This window comes from Peromyscus maniculatus, chromosome 12 (assembly GCF_049852395.1).
Source record: "Peromyscus maniculatus bairdii isolate BWxNUB_F1_BW_parent chromosome 12, HU_Pman_BW_mat_3.1, whole genome shotgun sequence".
NCBI lineage: Eukaryota > Metazoa > Chordata > Mammalia > Rodentia > Cricetidae > Peromyscus > Peromyscus maniculatus.
The window spans coordinates 76,725,456-76,749,556 of record NC_134863.1 but is presented as its reverse complement, the minus strand read 5'-3'; the positions used below and the strand labels follow the sequence as shown (position 1 = coordinate 76,749,556).

Here is a 24,101-nt window from a genome sequence, read left to right as displayed (position 1 = left end):
AGAAGTCAGAGAACAACTCTCAAGAGTCAGCTCTCTCCTTCTAGCTTTGGGTTCCAGAGATTGAATTCACATCATCAGCCTTGTCAGCAAGCACTTTTTATCTGCTGGCCCTTAAGGAATTTTTTATTATCATTTATTTAGTGTGTGTCTTAGTTAGGGTTTCTAATACTGTGCAGAGACACCATGACCCTGGCAACTTTTATAAGGAAAACTGTAACTCGAATCCTAATTGGACTTATAAGGAAAACCTGGAGCCAGATATCAATGTAAATGCTGAAAGATCAGAGGAAACAAGGGAACAAGCGGCTAGAGAGACTTTGCATCACTACCGAATCCTCAGGCTAAATAGAAGGTGATATCCTATCTCCATGAATCCTCAGACTCCACGCCTCTGAGTCCTCAGCTGAAAAGGCTCTAGTTCCTGTCTCCTCACGCCTTCTATGCCTTTCTCCGTCCAGCCATTTCACTTCCTTCCTAGTGCTGGGATTATTGGCACCTGTGCTTCCCAAATACTGGTAGCAAAGGCATGAGATCTCAAGTGCGGGGATTAAAGGTGTGTGACTCTCAAGTACTGGAATTAAAGGTGTGTGCCACCATTGCCTGGCTCTGTTTCTCTCCTAGACTGAATCAGTATCATGTAGTCCAGGGTGGCTTTGAACTCACAGAGATCAAGACTGATCTCTGTCTCTTGAGTGCTAGGATTAAAGGTGTATACCACCTCTGATCCTCAGGCAAGCTTTATTTGATACACAATATATCACCATAGAAAACATTTCATTGAGGGGGGCTCACCAACAGATTCAGGGATTCAGTCCATTATCATCATGATGGGGAGCACAGCAGTGTGCAAGCAGATATGTTGCTGAACTAGTAGCTGAGAGTTCTACATCCTGCAGGCAACAGGAAGTTGACTGACACACTGGGAGGTATCCTGAGCATAGAAAACCTCAAAGCCCACCCCCATAGTGACACACTTCCTCCAATAAGGCTATACCTACTCCAAAAAAGCCACACCTCATAATGCCATTCCCTATGAGATTATGGGGGCCAGTTGTGATGCCTTAAGTATTACTCTTTGTGTGTAGACTTGCTCTGATTATCGTGGGGAGGGACTATCTGTTGTGATTCCATATGAATTTTAGGACTGATCTTTTCAGATTGGCAAAAAGTATCGTTGGGATTTTGATAGAGATTACATTGAACCCGCAGATTGCTCTTAATATTAATTCTGATAATCTATCAGCATAAGCGGTCTTTCCACCTTCAAGTGCTTCTTCAATTTTTCCCTTCATTATTAATTATTAATAATTATTATTATCATTATTAATTTTCATTGTAGAGCCATTTTCCTCTCCTTGGCTAAGTTTACTCCAGAGTCTTTTGTTTTGTTTGGGTCTGAAGTTACTATAAATGGAATTATTATGGTTTTTTTTTTCTCTCTGCAAAACTACTGAATTTTATTTTGTATGTTAATTTTGTGTCCTGCTACTTTGCTGAAAGTTTTGACCAGATCAGTTTTCTGGTAAGGCCTTTAAGATTTCTAGGTACAGGATCCTGTCATCTGATTATGCCTTCCTATGTTATCCATTTCTTATTTCTCTCACCTTATTGCTCTCCCTAAGAGCCCATGCACTCTGGCGCAGTTCCTGCCTTAGAGGAAATGCTGTAGATTTCCCCCCATTTAGTATATAATGTTGGCCGTGAGTTTGTCCTGTGTGGACTTTATTATGGTGGAGTGCGTCCCCTCTACGTTACAAGCAGCTTCAATACTGTTTCTATTCCTGAGATTCCATCTTCCATTGCAGATCAATTTCCTTTATAAGTCAGACTTGCTCTGCCTCAGATCCTGCTAACACTGTCCTCCTCTTAGCAGTCAGCTGGAGAAGGAAGCACACCCTGGCTTCTTTCTTCCCCAGTAAATCAGACCTTGCATGGGGCTGGTCAAAGCGTCCAGAAAGAGCAAAGCAGGATCTGGGGCTTCAAGGCCTGGCAGCAGAGGAGAGAGGTTCTCCACAGGTGGCTGAGAGACACAGTGTAAAGCTGAGTGTGTTTCAATGGGTCGACCACTCTGTGGAGTCTGGGGCCCATGAGAGCTTGGGGTCTTAGACTAAGCAGAGGCAGGGACTGGCCTGAGACTGTGTATGTGAGTCCGCGTATGTGCGTGCGCGCGTGTGTGTGTGTGTGTGTGTGTGTGTGTGTGTGTGTGTGTGCGCGCGCGCGCGCACCCCACATGCACACACAGACTTGGTAGTTACGATTTCAGTCTCAGTTCTGAGTGTCAGGGGCTCAGTGGAGAGCAGCAGGAAGAAGTGTATCTTATAGGCTAATCATCGTCAGTGGGAGTGGGCCATCAGAGAAAGCGGACATGAACTTGTAGGTGAATTTTCCAAGGAAGCGCAACTTGTAGTACTGGAGCTACAGAAAGCAGGGGTCAGGACCAGCCCAGGACTCATCTGCAACTCGGTCTGCTGGGAGCTGCACAGAAGAGCAGAACTCACACGGCCCCCAGCAGGGGCAGAAGCTTCCAAAACAGTTTCTTTTCTTCTCCTCAGGAAACACAACCTTCCCAGCATGAGACAGTCCTGCCTATGGTCACCAGGCCTTTGCACAGTGTCTTTCAAAGGGACCTGGAGTTTCCCCCAGGAGAGATAGTGACCTATTAACAACTCTTAAGGAATGTGAAGGAACATGGTATGTATGGGGGAGGTGGTGTCTTAGTTCTCTGCACCCGAGAGAACAGGCCATCAAATGTCCAAGGCATGAGAAGACTGCAGGAAGGATGCTTTTGGAAAAAGATGCGCATGCAGAAAGAATCTCACTAGGTGGATGGGGATTAGCTGGAGGACTCACCGCAGGTCATAGCAATGGTACCTTAGGCATGATGCTTCCTGGAGTGCTGTAACGGGAGAGGCTGTGCACACATTCTGTACTCAGACAGGTCAACAAATACCCAGGCCTTTCCTGTGTGTAATTCCAAACACGTCTGGCTCAGGACAGTGTCAAGTTTCCATCCTGGACTCTTCTAATCCAGACAGGCTTTCTCTGCTTGAGAAGGGAAGGAAGTTCTCAGATTCAAAGTGAGTAGGTAAGGCTGTGCAGAGTAGCGTCACAAACAGTTAAGCTGGTCTTCACAAGAATTCTTTGTTCCGTCCACAGCGGAGTGGGAAACGGAACAACTGCGATGCTCATCACCAGGGAAGAAATCGATACATTTAGAATTATGGAATGCGGCTCTTCCTTTGAGAAGATATGAGAGATAACTCTGATAGGAAAACAGAAATAACCTCGAGTTAAAAGGGAAAAAAAAATAGAGACACGGGTAAGAGCACATGCTACGCTTCCAGAGAATCTGAGTTTCAGTCCCAGCACCCATGTCAGGCGGCTCACAATGGCTCATAACTCCAGTTCTAGAGGCATCTGACACCTCTGCACTGGCACTCATGTATGTGTGAACGCACATTGCATGCACACACACACACACACACACACACACACACACACACACATACACACTTTTAAAAAATAAAAATATTTATAAGAAAAAATATTAGGTTATAAGTGTATCTCAGCTAATACAGCCTTTGCCTAGCATGGGGCCATGGGGTTGAGCCTCATCTCTGCACAAGCCCGCCATGGCGGTGCACACCTGTAGTCCCAGCTCTTGAAAGGTAGAGGTAAGAAAATCAGAAGGTCATCCTCGAATCTACTTGGGCAACATGAGACTCTTTTTCTAAGGGATTGTGTGGCAAGGTGCTGATGCTGAGACCATGGACCACTATTTCAGGAACAGTGCCGGGAGAAGAACAATCCTGAATCTGGTTTGTAGGAAAGCATGGATCAAGAAGAAAACATCGGCAGCATCATAGCAGGAATCTGTGGAGATGGAAACTGTCAACCCAGGTCAAAAGCCCTGGGCAGGCTGCAAGGCTAGAGAATGGATGGTTCTTTTGTTGCTCTACTATAGATACCTAATTCATAGACATCTGATGAACATTCTTGAGAAACAGAGAATGTTCTATTCACCTTGATTTTGTCACAGGTATCTGTGACCCCTGGGTCAGAGTTAGTCACCAAGAAGGAAATCAAGAGACCACCCTATGCAAGCAGAAGAATCTCCAAGTTGATTTATGGGAAGGGAAAAAAAAAACTGGCCCAAGCGATAAAGAAAACACAAAATAGAAAGTCCATACAGCCTAATAAATGCCAGGACAGTGACAGGCTTAGCCCTGCCACCAGCTGAGGTCCTCTCTGCACCCTTCAGATCTCTCATTAGTCAAAGTGAAGGACAGATTCCAAGGTCATCCAGGAAGTACTGAACAGGACACAGGCACTCAGGTCTATTCTTTGGACCCCTTTCCAGTTTGCCATGAGTGTTCTCAGAGGCCCTGCAAATCCAGCCCAGCTTGGTCACATGCTTGAGCCTTTTCCTGTGGAACCTGATGCCAGACTGGAGGAAGGGAGGCAGCAGTGATTAGTGGGGAGGGATCTTGAGGTGGAGTCAGTTTGAGGTTTGGTTGTAAAAGCCTTATACTGCACCAAGCTCCACACTTCCCCTCATTTATCAAACTAATATTTTCGAGAGGAGTCTGGCTGGGGAACTTTGTTCAAGATGAGAGTTATACACTCAACACAATGTTTAGATGTGAATAGCTCTAAAGCACAGCTCAAAGACTAAAGCATTCTGGGAGTTTTCTGTTGAGTAATAAGGAAAGCTGAGTAGGGTAGCAGCAGGGTGGTTGAGTCAGTGGCTTGGTAATGTCATCACATGTGGTGATAATCTAATTGTACTGAATTATTATTTTGATTGTATGTTAATAAATAAAGTTGTCTGGGAGTCAGAGCTATTAGAGCCATAGCAAGAGTGTGGTGGTGGTGGCACACGCCTTTAATCCCATAAGATCTCTGTGTGTTCAGGGATACAGCCAGCATTGGAGACATATGCCTTTAAGACCTAGGGGGCTGTACATTCAGACAGTGACGAGGCAGTCATGTGTTTGGGTTTACAACCAATGAGAAGGCAGAACAACATACTTTAAAAAAACGAACCGACAGGAAGTAGGTCTCTTTTCACGAAGCTGGGACAGCAGGAGGAAGGGTGAGATTTTAGCTCTGAGCTCTGACTTCTCGGCTTTCTCTTTTACATTGTTTCTGTGTTTCTTATTTAATAAGACGGTTGGTTACATCTACATCTGGCGCCCAACGTGACAAGAATCCATTAAAAACCGCTTGGCTTGACGGCAGGTCCGCTTTCCCGCAAGGGCGGCAGGCGGTGGCAGGCGGTGGCAGGCGGCGGAGGAAGCGGCAGGAAGCGGCCGGCGTCTTAGTCCGAGCTGCCGGCGTCCTAGTCCGAGCTGCCAGCTTCCTAGTCTGAGCTGCCGGCTTCCTAGTCCGGGTAGCAACTTCTAGCCCGGGCCTAGGTCTGTGAGCAGCTTGCCTAAAGCCGGTGCTACAAACAACTCAGACCTGCCCTGCCGAACAGGGCCCTGCCTGTAAAGCCAACGCATGTGGTCGGAGCTTAAGGAAGCCAGACCCAAGCCTTGACTCGGCACAAGAGGGAACACGTGGCTGCATTTAAGCTTTAGCCGGCTCCGCTTTCTTGTGCATTCTCTCTTTCCTCTCTCTCTCTCTCTCTCTCTCTCTCTCTCTCTCTCTCTCTCTCTCTCTCTGGATTTACACCTGGGACACTAGGTGGCTGCTTTGAAAATCCCCTCGGATTTCTACTGTTCTATGCAGATTTGGTAAGTCATAATATATCAGATATTTTAAAGGAAACTATCTAAAAGAGAATTTTTTCCACATTAAAAAACAAATGGGTTTTATGTGTACATTGGAAGAAAATTGGTTTTTGTTCGAAATTTTAGGCAGTCTGGCAATGGAACAACTATATAATATTAGTATTGGTGGAATTATGCACCTTATCACTATAATAATCCACATTTTAATATTTAAAAAGATAGTCAATTTAAGTGCCAGGATAACAGCTTTAGAAGAACTTGTTAAACCTGTAAAAATTCAGACAGAAGAAATTAACAGTGAAGTTGTTTCAAGTCGGGATCATAAGGTTGCAGAAAGAAAGCCTGTTTTCACACAGTCACCCTTAATTTATCCTGTAACTGTAGAGCAGATGCCTGATCAAATGGCTACACAAAATACTTAGGCTCCAATTGAAATGTTGGATTTAAAAAGGTTTAAGGAGGCAATAGTATCTTATGGCATGCATTCCCCATATGTAAAGCAAATGTTAAACACTTGGTCAACATATAATAGGATAGTACCACAGGACTGGCGGGACCTTGCACAAGGTGTTCTGGAACCCAGCCAGAGATTTCAATTTCTGACTTGGTTTAAGGAGGAGGCTAAAAACATAGAAAAACAATGGAGGGATAAAGGAGTACAAGTTTGCCAGGATCAGCTTATGGGCGAAGGCCAATATGCTTCAGCACAAGCACAATGTTTATATGATGTCCAAACCCTAATTTTATGTCGAACGGCAGCCTTGAATGCATGGGACAAAGTTGAGGAACCAGGAAAAAAATCTGAGTCATTTACAAAGGTGAAGCAAGGCCCAAAAGAGTCTTTTACAGATTTTTTACAAAGACTGACTTCAGCAGTAAAGAGAATGGTCTCGGATTCAGAAGCTGGTAAGGCAATAATTGAATCTTTGGCCTTTGAGAATGCGAATGCAGCATGCAAAAGAATAATCAGGCCATTAAGGGCAAGATCTGCACCTATGGAAGATTGGATTAGAGAAACAATTAATGTTGAAGCTGATGAGCATGATGATACATGGGTAGGAGAAGTAATTTCAAAAGGTTTGAGGAGTGTTAGATGTTTTGGATGTGGAAAGCAAGGACATTTGAAAAGGGACTGTAGACAGGTCATTTCCAGAAACAATGTTTCTTCAAGGAACAATGGCAACAGAATGCCCCTTCCTTCTGGAGTATGCAGAAGGTGTGGTAAGGGAAAACACTGGACCAACGAATGTAGATCAACAAAGGACAGACAGGGTAATCCTTTGCCTCAGTCTTCGGGAAACTCCCAGAGGGGCCTCAGGCAGGCCCCCAGTGCAAATCCAGTTCAAACCTTTCCGGCAGCCATAGAGGAAATGCCCGCTCTGGAGAGCGATTAAATAACCAAATGCCTATTGGAATAAATCATGCTGGTCAGGATGATGAAACAGAGAGAATAGAAAATTCAGGAGAAAACATAAAGAAAATTTTTTGGCAAACTTCTATTAATGAACAAAGACCAAAATTAACGATAAAAATAAATGGTGTTTTGTTGTCTGGTCTGGTAGACACAGGTGCGGACGTTACCATAATAGCACCAGAATTTTGGCATCCAACTTGGCCTCTTCAGGAGGTAAACGTTCAACTGTTAGGAATTGGGACATTATCTCAGGTGAAACAGAGTGCAAGATGGCTCGAATGTATAGGTCCAGAAGGACAGAGAGGAAAATTAAAACCATATGTGGCTAACATAACTATGAACCTGTGGGGTCGAGACTTGTTGCAACAATGGAATACTCAGATTAACATCCCTCCAATCTCAGAAACAAATCATAAACTAGCACATGTTACTGAGAGAAATATTAGAAGATATTGTTCTAATGAGTGGTCACCAGCCATCCATATTATACAAGAACAGGGCACAATAACTGATGATCTTCCAAAGACACCAACAGCTCTACCTTTAAAATGGTTAACAGACAAGCCTGTATGGGTCCAGCAATGGCCTTTAACAACAGAGAAACTCCAGGCTTTAGAAGAGCTGGTAGAAGAACAGTTAAATGCTCAGCATATTGAAGAATCAACCAGCCCTTGGAATTCTCCTGTATTTGTTATTAAAAAGAAATCTGGTAAATGGAGAATGGTAACAGACCTTAGAGCAATTAACAAAGTAATTCAGCCAATGGGCTCTCTACAATCTGGGATGCCTTTGCCTACTCTGTTACCAAAAGGATGACCTCTCATAGTTATTGATTTAAAAGACTGTTTCTTTTCAATACCCTTACAAGAAAAAGACAAAGAAAGATTTGCTTTTACAGTGCCTACTTATAATAATTCTCAACCGGTTAAAAGATTTCAATGGAGGGTCCTCCCACAGGGAATGTTGAATAGCCCAACTCTGTGCCAATATTTTGTACAACAGCCATTGGAAGTGATACGTAAAAAATTTCCTAAATCTATAATTTATCATTATATGGACGATATTTTACTAGCTGACTCAAATGCAGATACTTTAGAAATAATGTTTGAAGAAGTAAAGAAAATTTTGACTCGCTGGGGATTACAAATTGCTCCTGAAAAGATACAAAGAGGAGATTCTATTAATTATTTAGGATATAAAATAGAGCTACAAAAAATTAGACCCCAAAAGGTGCAAATTCGGAGAGATAGACTACAGACTCTTAATGACTTTCAAAGATTATTTGGAAATATTTCTCATCTACGAACTATTGTTGGGGTAAAAAATGATGAACTGACTAATTTGTTCAAAACCTTAGAAGGTGACAAGGACTTAAATAGTCCAAGAGAATTATCACCTGAAGCTGAGAAAGAATTAGCCTTGGTAGAAAAGAAAGTGCATGAAGGACACATGAATCGTATTGATCCAAAGCTGGATTGCATTTTGGTTATCTTACCTTCTAGGCGTTCTCCTACTGGAATATTAATGCAGAGGGAAGATATTATATTGGAATGGATATTTTTACCAAATAAACCAAATAAAAAATTAAAAACTTATGTGGAAAAAATCTCTGACTTGATTTACAAAGGAAAACTGAGACTTCGTCAATTAGCAGGCATAGACCCAGCAGAAATTGTCGTACCATTAACTAAGGAGGACATTGAAAAATTATGGACAGAAAGTGAACCTTGTCAAAGAGCTTGCAGTAATTTTTTGGGAGAAATTAACAGCAAATATCCCAAAAGCAATAGAATTGATCTTATAAAGAGAGCTGATTGGATCTTGCCTCGAATTGTACGGCAAAAACCCATATGTGGAGTTCGTACATTTTATACAGATGCCAACAAAGAAGGAAAGGCAGGTTACAAATCAGAAAATTTAAGTAAAGTGGTTCAAAGTCCGTATAATTCAGTTCAAAAATCAGAATTGTATGCTATTCTGTTGGTATTAATGGATTTTTCAGAACCTCTCAACATAGTAACTGACTCTCAGTATGCTGAAAGAGTGGTGTTACATATTGAGACTGCAGAATTTATCCCTGATGCTTCAGAATTAACTTCACTATTTATTCAATTACAAGATACAATCAGGAAAAGGAATCATCCTTTATATATAACTCACATTCGATCCCATACTGGTCTGCCAGGCCCTCTAGCACAAGGCAATGATGAAATTGATAAATTATTGATAGGAAATGTGCTGGAGGCCTCAGAATTTCATAAAAAACATCACGTTAATAGTAAAGGTTTAAAAAAGGATTTTTCCATAACCTGGCAACAAGCCAAAGAAATAGTAAAGAAATGTCCTACTTGTTCCTTCTACAATCAAACGCCATTACCAGCAGGATGTAACCCAAAGGGTACTCAGAGAAATGAAATCTGGCAGATGGACGTGTTTCACTTTGCAGAATTTGGAAAATTGAAATATGTACACCACACTATCGATACTTATTCAGGATTTCAATGGGCAACTGCTTTGAGTTCTGAAAAAGCTGATTCTGTAATCACTCATTTGCTAGAAGTTATGGCCATCATGGGTATACCTGCACAAATCAAAACTGACAATGCTCCATCATATGTCTCTGTTAAAATGAAACAGTTTTTTGCTTATTACAATATAAAGCATATTACAGGCATACCACATAATCCTACAGGTCAAGCAGTTATAGAAAGATCAAACAGAACTCTAAAGGATATGCTAAATAAACAGAAATGGGTAACAAAAACCCCCAGAAATAGACTGCATAATGCTCTTCTAACTTTGAATTTTCTGAATGCCAATGAGAAAGGAACAACAGCTGCAGAGAGACATTGGATAATAGAAAAAACTACAGAATTAAATCAGCCTATATACTTTAAGGATGTGCTGACCTCAGAATGGAAACCAGGGTATGTATTGCATTGGGGACGTGGTTTTGCTTTTGTTTCTACAGGAGAAGATAAGCTGTGGGTACCATCAAAATTGATAAAGGTTCGATTTGAACAAGAGAGACCTCTTAATTAGAGGAGGTGATAGTTCATCAACCAGCATGAACATCCAATTTAAACTAACTTGTATCAATAAAACATGCCTTTTCATTTCATCAGATAATAACTTGCCAAAAAGGAACATCCCCAAAATTAGTCTTGGGGAAAGGTTTTTGTTTTTGTCTTTTAGGAGAATGAAGGTTAAGGAATCTGAAGAACACTGGACAAATGAGACAACTGAAGAAAAGGGACAAATCATCTATCCCAAGAAACAGAGTGAAACGGTGTATGGGTATATATTATCTAAAAAAATTTTATGTCTTCCTAAATGTTTGTTTCTGATTTTCTCTAAAGATTTAACACTCTTGGTTTTCTAATAGTCCCAGTTCAATTAAAATTTAAAGCTGACTTTGGAGTTGGAGAATGGCTCTCTCCTTCTTTAAAATCAAGCATGTTGTTAAAAGGAAAATGCAAACTCCCTGTATCATGCCAGAATAAGAGCCATCTTATGCTATGGTACAGGACAAAAGCAAAATTAATTAAGGGACTGTTCTATTACTAATCTCAACTCTTTGATTCTATTCTGATTCTTTAAACTTTTCTCAAAGTATAAATTTTATATCAAAATTTACAAGATTAATATATATATATATACATTTTAAACTTTGTTAAGATATGAATGGTCACATAGAGTACTAACTAATTCTAGAAAAAAGGCTAGCTGCATATATATGTTTTTGTGTTCGAGTCTCTTATCAGTTTTCTGCAGGAAATCATGGCCAGGCCTAACATCAACTGAAGTCTCCAGAAAGAAGATGGGGCCCCACAACAACAACAATTCCACTTGGACAATAATAATATCATTAAGCTGACAAACATCATCCATAGATCAGCTTTGAACTACAAGGTGCTCAGAGCAAATTTGAGATGACTAGCTGAGATGATCCAGTCTCAAAGACTACTTGAATAAGGACTTGAGATAAACCCTCAACTTTGGCATTATACACAGACTGGATAATGAAGGATATAGTTACCTCTCCTAGAATTTGACAATTAACCTAAAATTTTTCTTTCAGGATAAAGAAAACTTCGCCCATACCCAGCAGGAAGCAATTTTAAGAATACGACGCCCACATTCCCAAAGAGGTGGTGTGGGGCGGGTGGTTTTTTGGTCTTTTTAATGGGTTTTGGGTCTGGGATAATTTTCAGTATTTAGGGGGGTTGGTTACAAGTTATTGTCAAGGGTTAGGAAAAAGGCTAAGCAAAGGAGATTAGATTTAAGGTTCTTGTTTAAAAAAAAGAAAGAAAGAAAGAAAGAAAGAAAGAAAGAAAGAAAGAAAGAAAGAAAGAAAGAAAGAAAGAAAGAAAGAAAGAAAGAAAGAAAGAGAAAGAAAAGAGAAAGACAATTACTAGTTTTAAATACTTTACATTGGATTGAATTGTTTTATATTGTACACAAATTTGAAACTGATATTGTTAGAAAATGCTATATGTATATTTCTAATTGTATTTATTCCATCCATTTAACAATGTAATGCAAATTTCTGATCCTTGAATGTTATTATTATCAACTATTAGGATATAAAGAAATGAAAGCTAGTAGTTAGACATTATCATAGAACTTGTAGTCATATTGGATATGTTTTAAAAATTGAGCAGAGATGTTTTAGACAGGTCATCTTCAAACCCTTCAGAGATCTACAGAATATGGCATTTAAAATGTTTTAATAACTTAGAAAATTTTTCTTTTTTGAGACATGTCGGCTCCTGGCAGTACCAATCTACTTTAGAGAAAATATGGGCATTGAAGAAACTGCATATGGAGTCAACTTTCATTCTGGCAAAAGTTAGCCACTGGACAACAAAGTATCCTCGAATCAACAGGACAAAATGGACAGACAGATCACGAAACAAGGGACTACTGATTCTTGCCAAAACAAGTGTGGTTATGGCTTTATCAAAAGGCATCTTCTGAGGCCAGGACAATATGGCCCCATCCCTGAAGTGGCCTTCGCATCCGGAAAAGGTACGGTGCCCTTTTCTTCGAAGGCAGCTTAACAGGCAGAGGGCCGATGGATTCTGTTGTACAATGGAACAGCAGCTGAAAGCTCATGCCTCTCAAAAGTAGACTGGCATTTAATAGAGGGATGTGGAGAAGAAGGGGATGCTGAGATGAAGCCATATATACACAGCCAAGAAGAATGGACAGCTGAATTAAAAAACTGTCAACAATTTCCAGAATTTAAAATCCTGAATCATGACAGGACACTAGTGGAATTCAGGTGTTTCTGGTACGTGGACTGCTCTCACCCAATGTGAGGTTGAACTGTTGACCTTGTGTACATCCTACTTCACAAATGAGTCTGTCAGATACGCTAAGCCTATAGGCTGAAGATGATGCCCCAACACTGCGGAGAAACCTCAGGTGACTGCCCAGGCAGCTGGCTGTTTCTGTCATCTCACAAAATTTTTTGGAAGTTGCTTGCATGCACTTCCTGTTTTTATTTTTGTTAGCTACTATTATTCCCTTCTTGGGTCTCTGAGGGAGTTGAAGATTAGTTAGTTATGGTTGAAGATTAGTTAGTTATAGTTGAAAATTAATTAGGATAGAAAGTGCATTAGATACATCTTGGATTTACCAAAATAGGATAGATAATGGAATTGTTTTCTCTGATTTGTCAAATACCTGTTTAGGTATTTATTACTTGTATATATTGTATATAGTTATTGTACTTTTGTATATAGTTTTTCTTTTGTTAGTTATAACGTTTTGCTTTCTTTTTCTTTTTATTAAAATAGAAAAGGGGAAATGTGGTGATAATCTAATTGTACTGAATTATTATTTTGATTGTATGTTAATAAATAAAGTTGTCTGGGAGTCAGAGCTGTTAGAGCCATAGCAAGAGTGTGGCGGTGGTGGCACACGCCTTTAATCCCATAGATATCTGTGTGTTCAGGGTCAGAGCTATTAGAGCCATAGCAAGAGTGTGGCGGTGGTGGCACACGCCTTTAATCCCATAAGATCTCTGTGTGTTCAGGGATACAGCCAGCATTGGAGACATATGCCTTTAAGACCTAGGGGGCTGTACATTCAGACAGTGACGAGGCAGTCATGTGTTTGGGTTTACAACCAATGAGAAGGCAGAACAACATACTTTAAAAAAAACGAACCGACAGGAAGTAGGTCTCTTTTCGCGAAGCTGGGACAGCAGGAGGAAGGGTGAGATTTTAGCTCTGAGCTCTGACTTCTCGGCTTTCTCTTTTACATTGTTTCTGTGTTTCTTATTTAATAAGACGGTTGGTTACATCTACAATCACAGACCCAGGTTCAGTGAGAAAAGCTGTCTCAGAGAGAGAGAGAGAGAGAGAGAGACAGACAGAGAGAGAGAGAGAGAGGAGGAGGAGGAGGAGGAGGAGGAGGAGGAGGAGGAGGAGGAGGAGGAGGAGGAGAAGAAGAAGAAGAAGAAGAAGAAGAAGAAGAAGAAGAAGAAGAAGAAGAAGAAGAAGAAGAAGAAGAAGAAGAAGAAATTGAGGAAGACACCCAGTGTCAACCTCTGGCCTCCCTGCACACATACATACTAGATAAATAGATAAATAAATATCTGTCTTCATAGGTTTCTCCCAGTAATCAGATGCCTTTATTAGATATCTTGTGAAGACAGTGAGAGAAACAAAAAAAAGCAAGAGCCTCTGCTTCAGAGACAAGTTCAGGAGAGACCCTGCCTCAAAGGAATAGGTGAAGAGTGATGTGGAAGACACCTGCACACTGGTGTTCATGCATGAACATAGGTACATGCACCCCAACACACATATATGCACACACTCACATAGAAACACACTAAAATAAAATTTAGAAAAGCTTTTAAAAAGAAAAACAAAGAACAAACGCAGGCAACAGGCTGAATGAGGGCTTAGTGCTGTGCTTTGCCAATCTCTGGCTTAAAAGAGCAACCATCAATTAGCTCAAACAGGTCTGTGGGTTGGGAATGCAGGCAGAGCTCAGAAGCTGGTCTGGACCCACTTTCATGAGGCTGCTGTGCTCTGAACGTTTGATCATGACTGGCCTTTCAAGCTACTGCCAAGCTGGCATCTTGGTAACTGCCAGCAAGACACCTCCCTTCCCATTATGTGGACTTTATCACAGGGCTACTCAAGTATCCTCACAACATGGCGCCTGTGTCCCCAAAATATGTGATCTGAGAGAAAGGGATGGATGGGAAATCTGTGATGTAGTCATACTCAATCCACTATAGCCTATGTTTTGAGAATGCAGTCATTTATCTTGAGAAGAAGAATTAGTCTATCCATTCTGAAGGGCTGACCATGGAACCTTATTGGTGAAATTATTAAGGCCACTCCATGTCGTTAAAAGGGAGGTTTATTTAGTGGAATGACTTACAAATGAAGGGATATGTAGGTTACAGGGTCTGGGGAAGACGTAGCACTGTCTGGCGGTGTTCTCTGGAGAACTCTGCTCGGTCTACCTCCAGCATCCAGGGTCCAGGAACCAAGAGAGGGCGGCGCATCCAGATCTTGGGTCTTCAGGGCCCTCTTGGCCCCGCCTTGTAGGTGTGACAGTTGCTGAAGCCTCAATGGAGGTTGGAACTTCCAGATCAAAGCTGGAATGGCTACCCACTACAGAACCTGCCTTAGTTAGGGTTTCTATTGCTGCAGTGAAGGACAAAATCAGAAGCAAGTTGGGGAAGAAAGGGTTTGTTTGACTTACCCTTCCACAATGCTGTTCATCACTGAAGGAAGTCAGGACAGGAACTCAAATAAAGTAAGATCCTGCATGCAAGAGCTGATGCAGAGGCCATGGAGGGGAGCTGCTTATTGGCTTGCTTCCCATGGCTTGCTCAGCCTGCTTTCTTATAGAACCCAGGACCAGCAGCCCAGGGATGGCACCACCCACCACAGGCTAGGCCCTCCCCCATTGATCGCTAATTGAGAATGCCTTACAGCTGGATCTCATGGAGGCATTTCCTCAGCTGAGGCTCCTTCCTCTCTGATGACTCTAGCTTGTGTCACGTTGACACAAAACCAGTCCGAGGAAGTACAATGTCATGTCAGTCATGATGCTGTGGCCAAATGTGGCTCCATTTCTAAAAGCTGAAATTTAGTCTTTTTCCTGAGGCCTGTTTCCACCAGTTATCAACTTCCCTGATCTTCAGGCTCAGTTACATCAACTAAACATGAAATTGCTAAGAGTCTTTTTGCCACTAGGAAGCTACAGGTCTGCCATGCGTAGTTACACAGTTTATGCCTGAATAAGATGCATCAGAAAGGAGGCAAATGGTGACTAAAGTCAAGCCTACACCCAAGTCCCACAGAGAAAAGAAATGATTTTGTCTTTCTTCTGCCCAGATGGATCATCTCTGTAAACTCTCCACAAGATTTCAGAGCACTGGCCTTGGGATGCTAATTGCTTGCATGATTTACATACACCTTTCTTGGCATAGTGTACAGATCCTGACTTTCACATCCATCCACCACATTCTCCATCTCTCAGTCACTTCCTCTGCCAGTGGGTCATACAGAGAGAGAAAGAGAGAGAGAGGAGAGAGAGAGAGAGAGAGAGAGAGAGAGAGAGAGAGAGAGAGAGAGAGAGAGAACCTTTGAAGTAAAAAGTAATGGAAAGCCTATTTATATATTTTTTAATCTACAGCAAGAAAGAAAATATGCCTTACCATTAGTTAGTAGACTGACACAGATAGTTTGTAAACATATATTAAAATAAGTACTTTGAAGTTTTTATTAGTACATCACACTGAAGAACTAAAACCATTGTTTTTTATGATCATTAAGTCACAGCTAAAATGATTACATTTGCTGTGTGTGTACACATACATGTGTGTATTGTGTGTGGGCATGCACATGCCATAGCTCATGTGTTTTCAGGAGTCAGGTTTCTCCTTTTTCTTACAGGTCATGGGAATAGAACACGGGTCCTCAGGCATGGCAGCAAGTGCTTTTACCTGATTAGGCCATTTTTCCATCCCTGATAAATTTTTTTAAGTGAGATCAGGTAGAGAATATAGAGAACAGATGCTTTGGGTGAGCATAGATCACATAATCTGATCATGCACTCAGTGTGACCCTGTGTCCTAGCTGGTTTTATGTCAACCTTGAAAACTTAACACAAGCTAAAATCATCTGATAGGAGGAAACCACAATTGAGAAAATGCCTCCGTGAGATTGGGCAAACTAGTAGAACATTTTCTTAGTGACTGATGAGGGAGGGCCCAGTCCATTGTGGATGGGGCTACCCTGGGGTAGTAGTTCCAGGTGCTATAAGAAATCAAGCTGAGCAAGCCATGGGGAGCAAGCCTGTAGGCAGCACTCTTCTATGACTTCTGCATCAGTTCCTGCCCTCTTTGAGTTCCTGTTCTGACTCCCTTCGATAATGAAGTAGAAGTATGAGCTAAATAAACCCTTTCTTCCCCAGCTTGCTTTTGGACATGATGTTTTATCACAGCAATAAAAACCCTAACTGAGACACCTGGCATCTAATTCCAAATCTACTGTTAAGCAGCAAGAACTCTCCCAAGCATCCCAAAATATGGTCACCAATGAACATGAATCACCTCCTCTTATTCACATCATGCAAAAGATATTTTGTATGACTTTGTCACAGATCCTGAACCAGAGGTATCCAACTGAACTGCACTCAGCTTCCTGACCCACAGAAAATGAGAGACGAGAAATATTTGCCATTTAAAACTGCTAGACTTAAAGTCATCTGTAATGCAATGATGTGAAACTAACACATTCTTGTAGGTGATGTGCCAATTGTAGCACCAAACTGGCCGCACCTAACAACCTCACCCAGGTCAAATTACCTCCTTTTATGGAGAAGAAAGCAGACTCAGATTATTTCAGTGAGATCCCCTGAATTCAGAGCAGCTTGGAACTTGGAACCAGACTGTCTCCAAAGCAGTCTTTTCCTTTTTCAATAGACTACCCCCCCTCAATTGGGCAAATGATTCCAATCTCTTAGTTTCCGCTTACATGACTTTTATAGTAAGGAATGCTGAAGAGGGAGGCAGAGGACTTAAAGATTACATGATTTAACTGAGAAGCAGCTGAATCCAAAAACTGTGAGACTTGTGCACCCTGCAGCAGGTGTGGTAGCTCATTGTACATTCTGGTGCTGCCATGTAGAGGATACAGGAGGGAGAGTTGGTCTACAAGGAAAGAAAGCCAGCATGGGGATGCATACCTGTCACCCTAGCAGTCAGGAGCCTGAGGCAGGAGGATTCTCAGTTCAAAGCCAGACTGGGTTATACTGCGAGACGCTGTCTTAAGAATACTACTAGTAGTACTAGTATACTATTAGTATTAGTAATAATAATAATAATAATAATAATAATAATAATAAACTAATAGGACAGGCTAGTGGAGGAAGAGATTAACATGCTCAAGAGCAACTGATGTTCACTGAGATCTTCCCAGCTGCAAGGAACATAATGAAAGGAATCAAACTTTCTTTTGCTCTAATTTATGTACAGCTCTGAGGGCAGAGGGTTGGTACACATGGAGCCACAGAAAAGGAGGTAACACTACGTCAAAATAGAACAGCGTGGTCAACAGTGTGGTCACTATCACTAGGTTTACCTGCTCTGAGGCATTTTAGGTTATTTTGATTGGTTATCATCATCGGCTTTGTGTATGAGCAGCAATGACTCTTTCAATCCCTTTCACTGTGCCTTCAAGTCTTCTAACATGTTTAAATTTTATCTCACACTCAAAATGAGAAAACCAGTTCACTGGACCTTGGGTCCAGGTTGTTGGAGGTGGGAATTCTGCACAGAAGCAATGCCCAAATCCTCCCTGCTGTTCTGGCATCTTTAAACTTTAAAGGACACTTAGGGTCATGAGGATGGTGTTCTCAACACAACCAAGGGTGTAAAGTCCCATGAATGCACAGGTAAGGCAGATATGCAGGAGTCTTTGTCTTCAAAACAAAGGAACCCAGCAACAGATGGCCTTTGCCAGGCAGCCCAAGTGATGCCTTCTAAACTTGGCTGTCATAGCTATCAAGGGTGTCATAATTATCAGGCACTTCCTCAACAGCTCTGCCATTTCATGGTGGGAGAATACAGATAAGCTATTTGCTTCCTCTGGAATTTCATTTCTGTCTTTGGAAAGAGGCAGGAATGGTAACATCTTTCTTGTGAGTTGTAAGAATAAAGATGACTGATTTTTTAAAGATAGCGCAAATTATAGACTGTGAAAATGGAACGACCTTTTCACTCTCTTATTGCATATTTCTTTTTGCTCTCTTTGAGAAATTTAAACCTAACATATGCTTTTTGAAATTCATTTCAAGTGTAAACACACATGGAAATAATAGGAGAATTTTGGAAATTGTCTAGATTAGAAACTGTATTAGTCCATTTTCTGTTGCTATAGCAAAAGATTGGAGTCTGGGCACTTCACAGATAAAGAGTCTTATTAGCTCACAGATTGAAAGATCCAAGATCATTGCAGCAGCTCAGTTCTCACAAAGTCTTCCCGACGACATCTCACCATGGCAGACGGTATCATGTCAAGGATCCATGCAAGCCAAAGACCTTACAGGATAACACAGGAAGCCAGAGGGAATCAGGGGCCAGGCTTGTTTTTTCTTTCACAAGCTGTCCTTGTGGAAACTCATGAGAGTCTCACAACATATACATTACATCCGAGGGAACACCCCCATAACAAATCCACCTTGCACCCCACCTCTTCAAGAGTCCACCACTCCCAGCACTTGCCACCAAGATTCCAGCAAATGAAACCGGGAGCCACACTCAAATCATATGCAAAGTATAGCAGAAGTCAAAATGGGCAGAGTTGTTACCAGCAAAAGAAAGAGAGGGGCTGATTTGGAACCTGTCATAAAGGGAGATTTGACCTTGCTTACAGTGGGGCACAAGGAAAGAAAAACCCCTACTAAAAGCTTTTTTCGGGGTCTAGAAAGATGGTTCAGTGCTTAAGAAACACTTGTTCTTACAAAGGACCCAAGTTCAAGTCTCATCCTCCACACAGTGGCTCACAACCATCCATAACTTCAGTTCCAAGAGATCCGATGTCCTCTTCTGACCTCTGCAGGCACCAGGCACACACAGGGTGAACATACATACATTATGCAGGCAGGGAAAAAAAGTATACATATAAAGTAAAACCAATCTTTTAAATATTGTCTTTAAAAGAAGTTTTATTCAATTTCTTTCACTTCAAAGAAAAGGGGTGAGTTACTGATGCTATCAGTCAGCACCATCTAACAGAACAATGAAGGCAGTGTTCAGTAAGGCGGATGCTAGGTTTGGTTTGGTTTTGAATAGGACCCTCACAGGGACCTGGACCTCACCGATTTGGCTAGGGTGGCTGGCCAACAAGCCCAGGAGATCCTTTGTCTATACCTCTCCAGCAGTGGGATTAAAGCTGTGTAACTTTTTCCTTTGGTTCTGGGGATCAAGCTTGAGTCGTCATGGCTCCGTAGGAAATACTTTACCCAGTCAGCTATCTCCCTAGCCCCAAGAACTAGCTACCATATTGAGTAGTGTAGGTCTAAGTAATAATGCAGCCTAGATAATTTCCTTACGGGTTCCTTAAACTGGGGAAATCACTCCGCGAGAAAGAGCCTTTCCTACACAAGCATGACGGACCGAGTTCGGATCCCCACAACTGCACAAAAACAAGCCAGGGCACAAACACAAGCCTGGCGTGACCATACATGCCTGCAGCCACAGCACTGGGGGAGGCAGAGACAAGAGGATCCCTGGGGCTTGCTGGCCACCAGTTTATCTCCAGGTTAGTGAGAAGATCCTGTCTTAAGGGACTGTGGGATAGAAGCCTAGACAAGGATACTTTGCATGCTCTTCTGGCCACTGCTTTTATATGCGGTGGGGGGGGGGGGGTATGCACCTGCATCTACGCATGTACACAAACAACCACAAACAAAAATGACACACATACTCTCACACAAAAAAATAAAATAAAATAAAATGAACTCCCTAAATATGCAGACAGAACAATTCACCAAGACTGAAGTTTGCTTTGATAGATACTTCCATGATCTTGTCCTATGATAACTGTTTAGTGCATGATATCTGAGCTAAAATCTGGGCGGGGGGTGGGGGGATCAGCTCCAATATTATGGCATTAATGGCTAACCCCTTCGACCCATTGTAAACATGCATAAATTACAGCTTTGCAGGTTTTAATTAAGTTGGAATACTGCTCCTCTGCTTAATTTATGAGAAATCAATTACTGTAACTATATATCACCTTATTTGACCATAATGCTTATGAGAGAAATGATTGATTTCAAAAGAACTCAGAAAGAAGGCTATGACCTAAACAAACTCACAATAAATCTGTCTCCTGGCCCAAGGACTGCGTTGCCATCATACTCAGGTGCCAAGGGCAGTCACAGTAACAATTGTGATGAAAATAAATTTTATTCTTATGCCATCTCTCTATGTTTTCTACATGACAATAACCTGTACAACTTACAAAGGCTTTTTTTCTTCCTTTCATTTCCAAGCAACTTTCTGCTCCCACTTAGTACAGATAGCCTATCAGAACTCAAAATCAAACCTTTCATTTAAGATGCAGTCAGAGAATGTCCAAGGCTGGATGGTGTGATGGCATTTCTAGGAAGTATAAGGAAGATAGATTGTTACAAGTTCAAGGCCAACCTGGGCTACAATATGAGACCCAGCCTCAAACGAATGTAAATCTAATGTGTAAAGAGATGCTCAACGGTTAAGAGCACATACTGCTCTTGAAGAGGACTTGAATTCAGTTCCTAGAGCCCACATCTGGCAGCTCATAGCCACCTATAACTCCAGCTCCAGAGGATCCAGTGCCCTCTACTGGCCTCTGCAGGCACCTGCACTCAATGTGCACAAACACCCCCACACAGACGTGCGTAATTAAAAAATAATAAAAATAAGTCTAAGAAAGTTAAAATTCAGTGTGTGAATATGGTGTGAATATGCTCTCCAGATTGCTACCACATACTTTGTGGAGTCAGTCCTCTCCTTCTACCTCTCCATGGGTTTCAGGGATCCAATTCAAGTTGCCAGGCTTCTTCAGGAAATACCTTTAGTCACTGGGCCATCTCACTACTCGCTCCTACTGCACGCTTGGAGCGTATTCCTATCTATCTGCCCAGCACTCTGCAACATGTTCTCCTGGTAACTGAAATTCTTTTCTCCATAGCACATTACAGCATCCTGGTGATTCTTGTGCGTCAGGCAAGCTTCAAGACTCCTCTCCCAACCACAGCCATCGGGCTAGGAGTGCACATAGAGCTCATCAAGATCCAGTCAGAATTCTTGGGGATTTTACTAATGTATTCATTCTGGAACAAAGGAGTCCTTACCCTTTCTTTGCAGCAGTGAGAGCAGGAAATTGCATCTGTCATGTCCCCCAATGCCGAGAAGAGGGCTTGTCCCAGAATCAACACCTGACAAATAAACAAGCAAATGGATGCTATTTTCTCTTCTTCTTTCTCATGGGAAACTGACAACAAACCAATGCTTTTGTCAATATATTTCTGAAGCACGGTACATATTTTCCACTCTACTTCTTAACAGAATCAGTTTTATAGATATCAGGTTCTCAAAGCCCCCCATAACTCCCAATCCAGCTCGCTTCTCACTAGAAACGTCTGCTTCCAAAAGTATTTTTCCATGCAACAAATAATAAGCTCCACTGTGGAGCCAGGGTTAAGTATCACTGTTGTAAAAAATCAACATATTTATTTCTCTTAGGAACAGCGACCGGTAGAATCACTTGGTTTTGTTTTGTTTCTTCGTGGCAGTTATAATTATCCCCCTGAAAATCATCAGTTACTTCAAACTTTAGTCTTGCCGCTCCAAACACAGTTCTTGTACCAGCAAAGTCAACATCACCTGAAGACTCACTCAGAAATGCGGGCTCACAAATCCCACTCCAGACCTGCAGAATCAGAAACTGCTTTTTCACAAGAACTCCAGATAACACCAGGGAATAGTTCCCAACTCTTTCTGGAGTGACAGGCCGGACCCGATACTTTGAACCATAAAACTGGTACTCACTGTGCACGGGGTGAGGCCATAGTGAAAAAGGACAAGGATGACAAGGTGACATCAGCATGGGTAGGGACTGACTTTTCCTTTTCTTGCTTTCTTTGTTTGTTTGTTTTTGTTTTTGTTTTTCAAGACAGGGTTTCTTTCTGTAGCCTCGGCTGTACTGGAACTTGCTCCAGGCTGGCCTCCAACAGAAATTCACCTGCCTTTGCCTCCCAAGGGCTAGGATCAAAGGCTCACAACCACCAACACCTGGCTAGGATTGACTTTCAAGCAGAAAGAACCCCTAAAAAGGCTCCTGCCTTTCTATAGACCCTTGGGCCAGGAAGAGAGGAGCAGGGCCAGGAGTGGAAAATCAAAATGAGTAAAAGTGGGGTCACGGGCTTGGGAGAATATGGGCCCTTGTCCTTAGGTGCATCTTTCTTCAGAAACCTGTAGTGCACTGGACAGCCTGTTATAGGGAGAGCAGCCTGTGAGGCTGCTTTATTTGAAGCAAGCTTTAATTAAATACTGACCAGGAGGATGGGTTCTGGCCAGGACCACTCCAGGGTTACCAGGAAATGACCAGGAAGTCACGTTTTGCAGCTTAAAAAGGGCAAAACCACAGGGCCACTGTATTTTCCATCAGGTCCAATCAGGGCAAGCATATATCCTGATGTATTTCCTGCCTGCATAGCTCCACCCTACATCTAATCAGGGGCAAGCGTACATCCTTGATGTACTACCCCCCCATCTACATAGGACCAAGCACATCTGGTGCAGATGAGTAAAATAAACGCAGGACAAACGGGAACTTATTCTTACCTGCAAACGGAACTCTTAACCTGCAAGGTATATTTATCCTGTTTTGGACTCACACTCTTCCAAAGGATAGGGTTTGGTTCCCGGCACCCACATGGTGGCCCACAACTATCTGTAACTTTAGTTTCAGGGGATCTAACACCCTCTTCTGGCCTCTTTTGGCACCAGACATGCATGTGGTGCACAGACAAAAATGCAGATAAAACACCCATACACATAAAATACAAAAAAAGAACCTTCAAAAAACAAGAAAGAAAAAGGAAAGTAACCCAACATTCAAGTATTAGTATAAGGCAAGTAAAGAATCAGGTTACTTGATGTGATCAACAGTCACAGCTAGAAATCAAATAAGGTGCTTGCTTTTCCTAGATAAAGACAATTGTCTTGTTAAGTGAGTAATGGGGATAGGGCCTCTAGTCTCATTGTATAGCCCTGATTATCCTGCAATCCTGGAACTTGCTTAATAGACTAGGCTGGCCTTGAACTCACAGATAGAAGCCCTGCCTCTGCCTCCCTAGTGCTGGGATTAAAGGCATGTGCTAACATACTCAGCAGGGTCTCTAGACATAACAAATCTATTAACCAAGAAACAATAGCTGTAGGAAGACTTAAACAGATTGGTCAACAGGATCTATTATATGACTCACAATCAGTGCAAAACCAGATGATGGCCTGAGTTTGTTTTGAGACAGGATTTCCCTGTGTAGCCTTGTCTGTCCTGGAACACATGCTGTAAACCAGGCTGGCTTTGAACTCACAGAGACCTGCCTGCCTCTGCCTCTGGCTTACTACAATTAAAGGATTGCGCCACCACTGCTGGAAGAGGGTCTGAGTTACACTATGAGCTAACATTTCAAAAGAAGTCTTTTGACAGTCGCTGATCCTTAAAAGTATCAGAATATTTGTACTCAAATCAAAGAAATAAAAAAAAATACAAAGTATTTAGGAACAGTCTTTCTCTTTCAAATCGCACCCTTTGATGGGAAAGTGCAAGTGGAGTCCTGAAGCATCAATTAACCCACCGAAATGGATGGACAACTCAGAGCTCCACGGGTTTGATTCTAGCTGACGACTCTCATCCAGG

General features: G+C 41.9%; 1 protein-coding gene across 1 annotated transcript in view; it reads right to left on the bottom strand.

The window, feature by feature from the left end:
- Window positions 1-21,593, bottom strand: part of Map3k7cl (MAP3K7 C-terminal like) — an 89,043-nt gene extending 67,450 nt beyond the window's left edge. Inside the window, exon 1 of the mRNA XM_076549145.1 lies at window positions 21,529-21,593. Within this exon, the coding sequence (XP_076405260.1) occupies window positions 21,529-21,570 (42 nt within the window). The 5' untranslated portion in view covers window positions 21,571-21,593. The remainder of the gene's footprint in view (window positions 1-21,528) is intronic.
- Window positions 21,594-24,101: the final 2,508 nt, after the last annotated feature.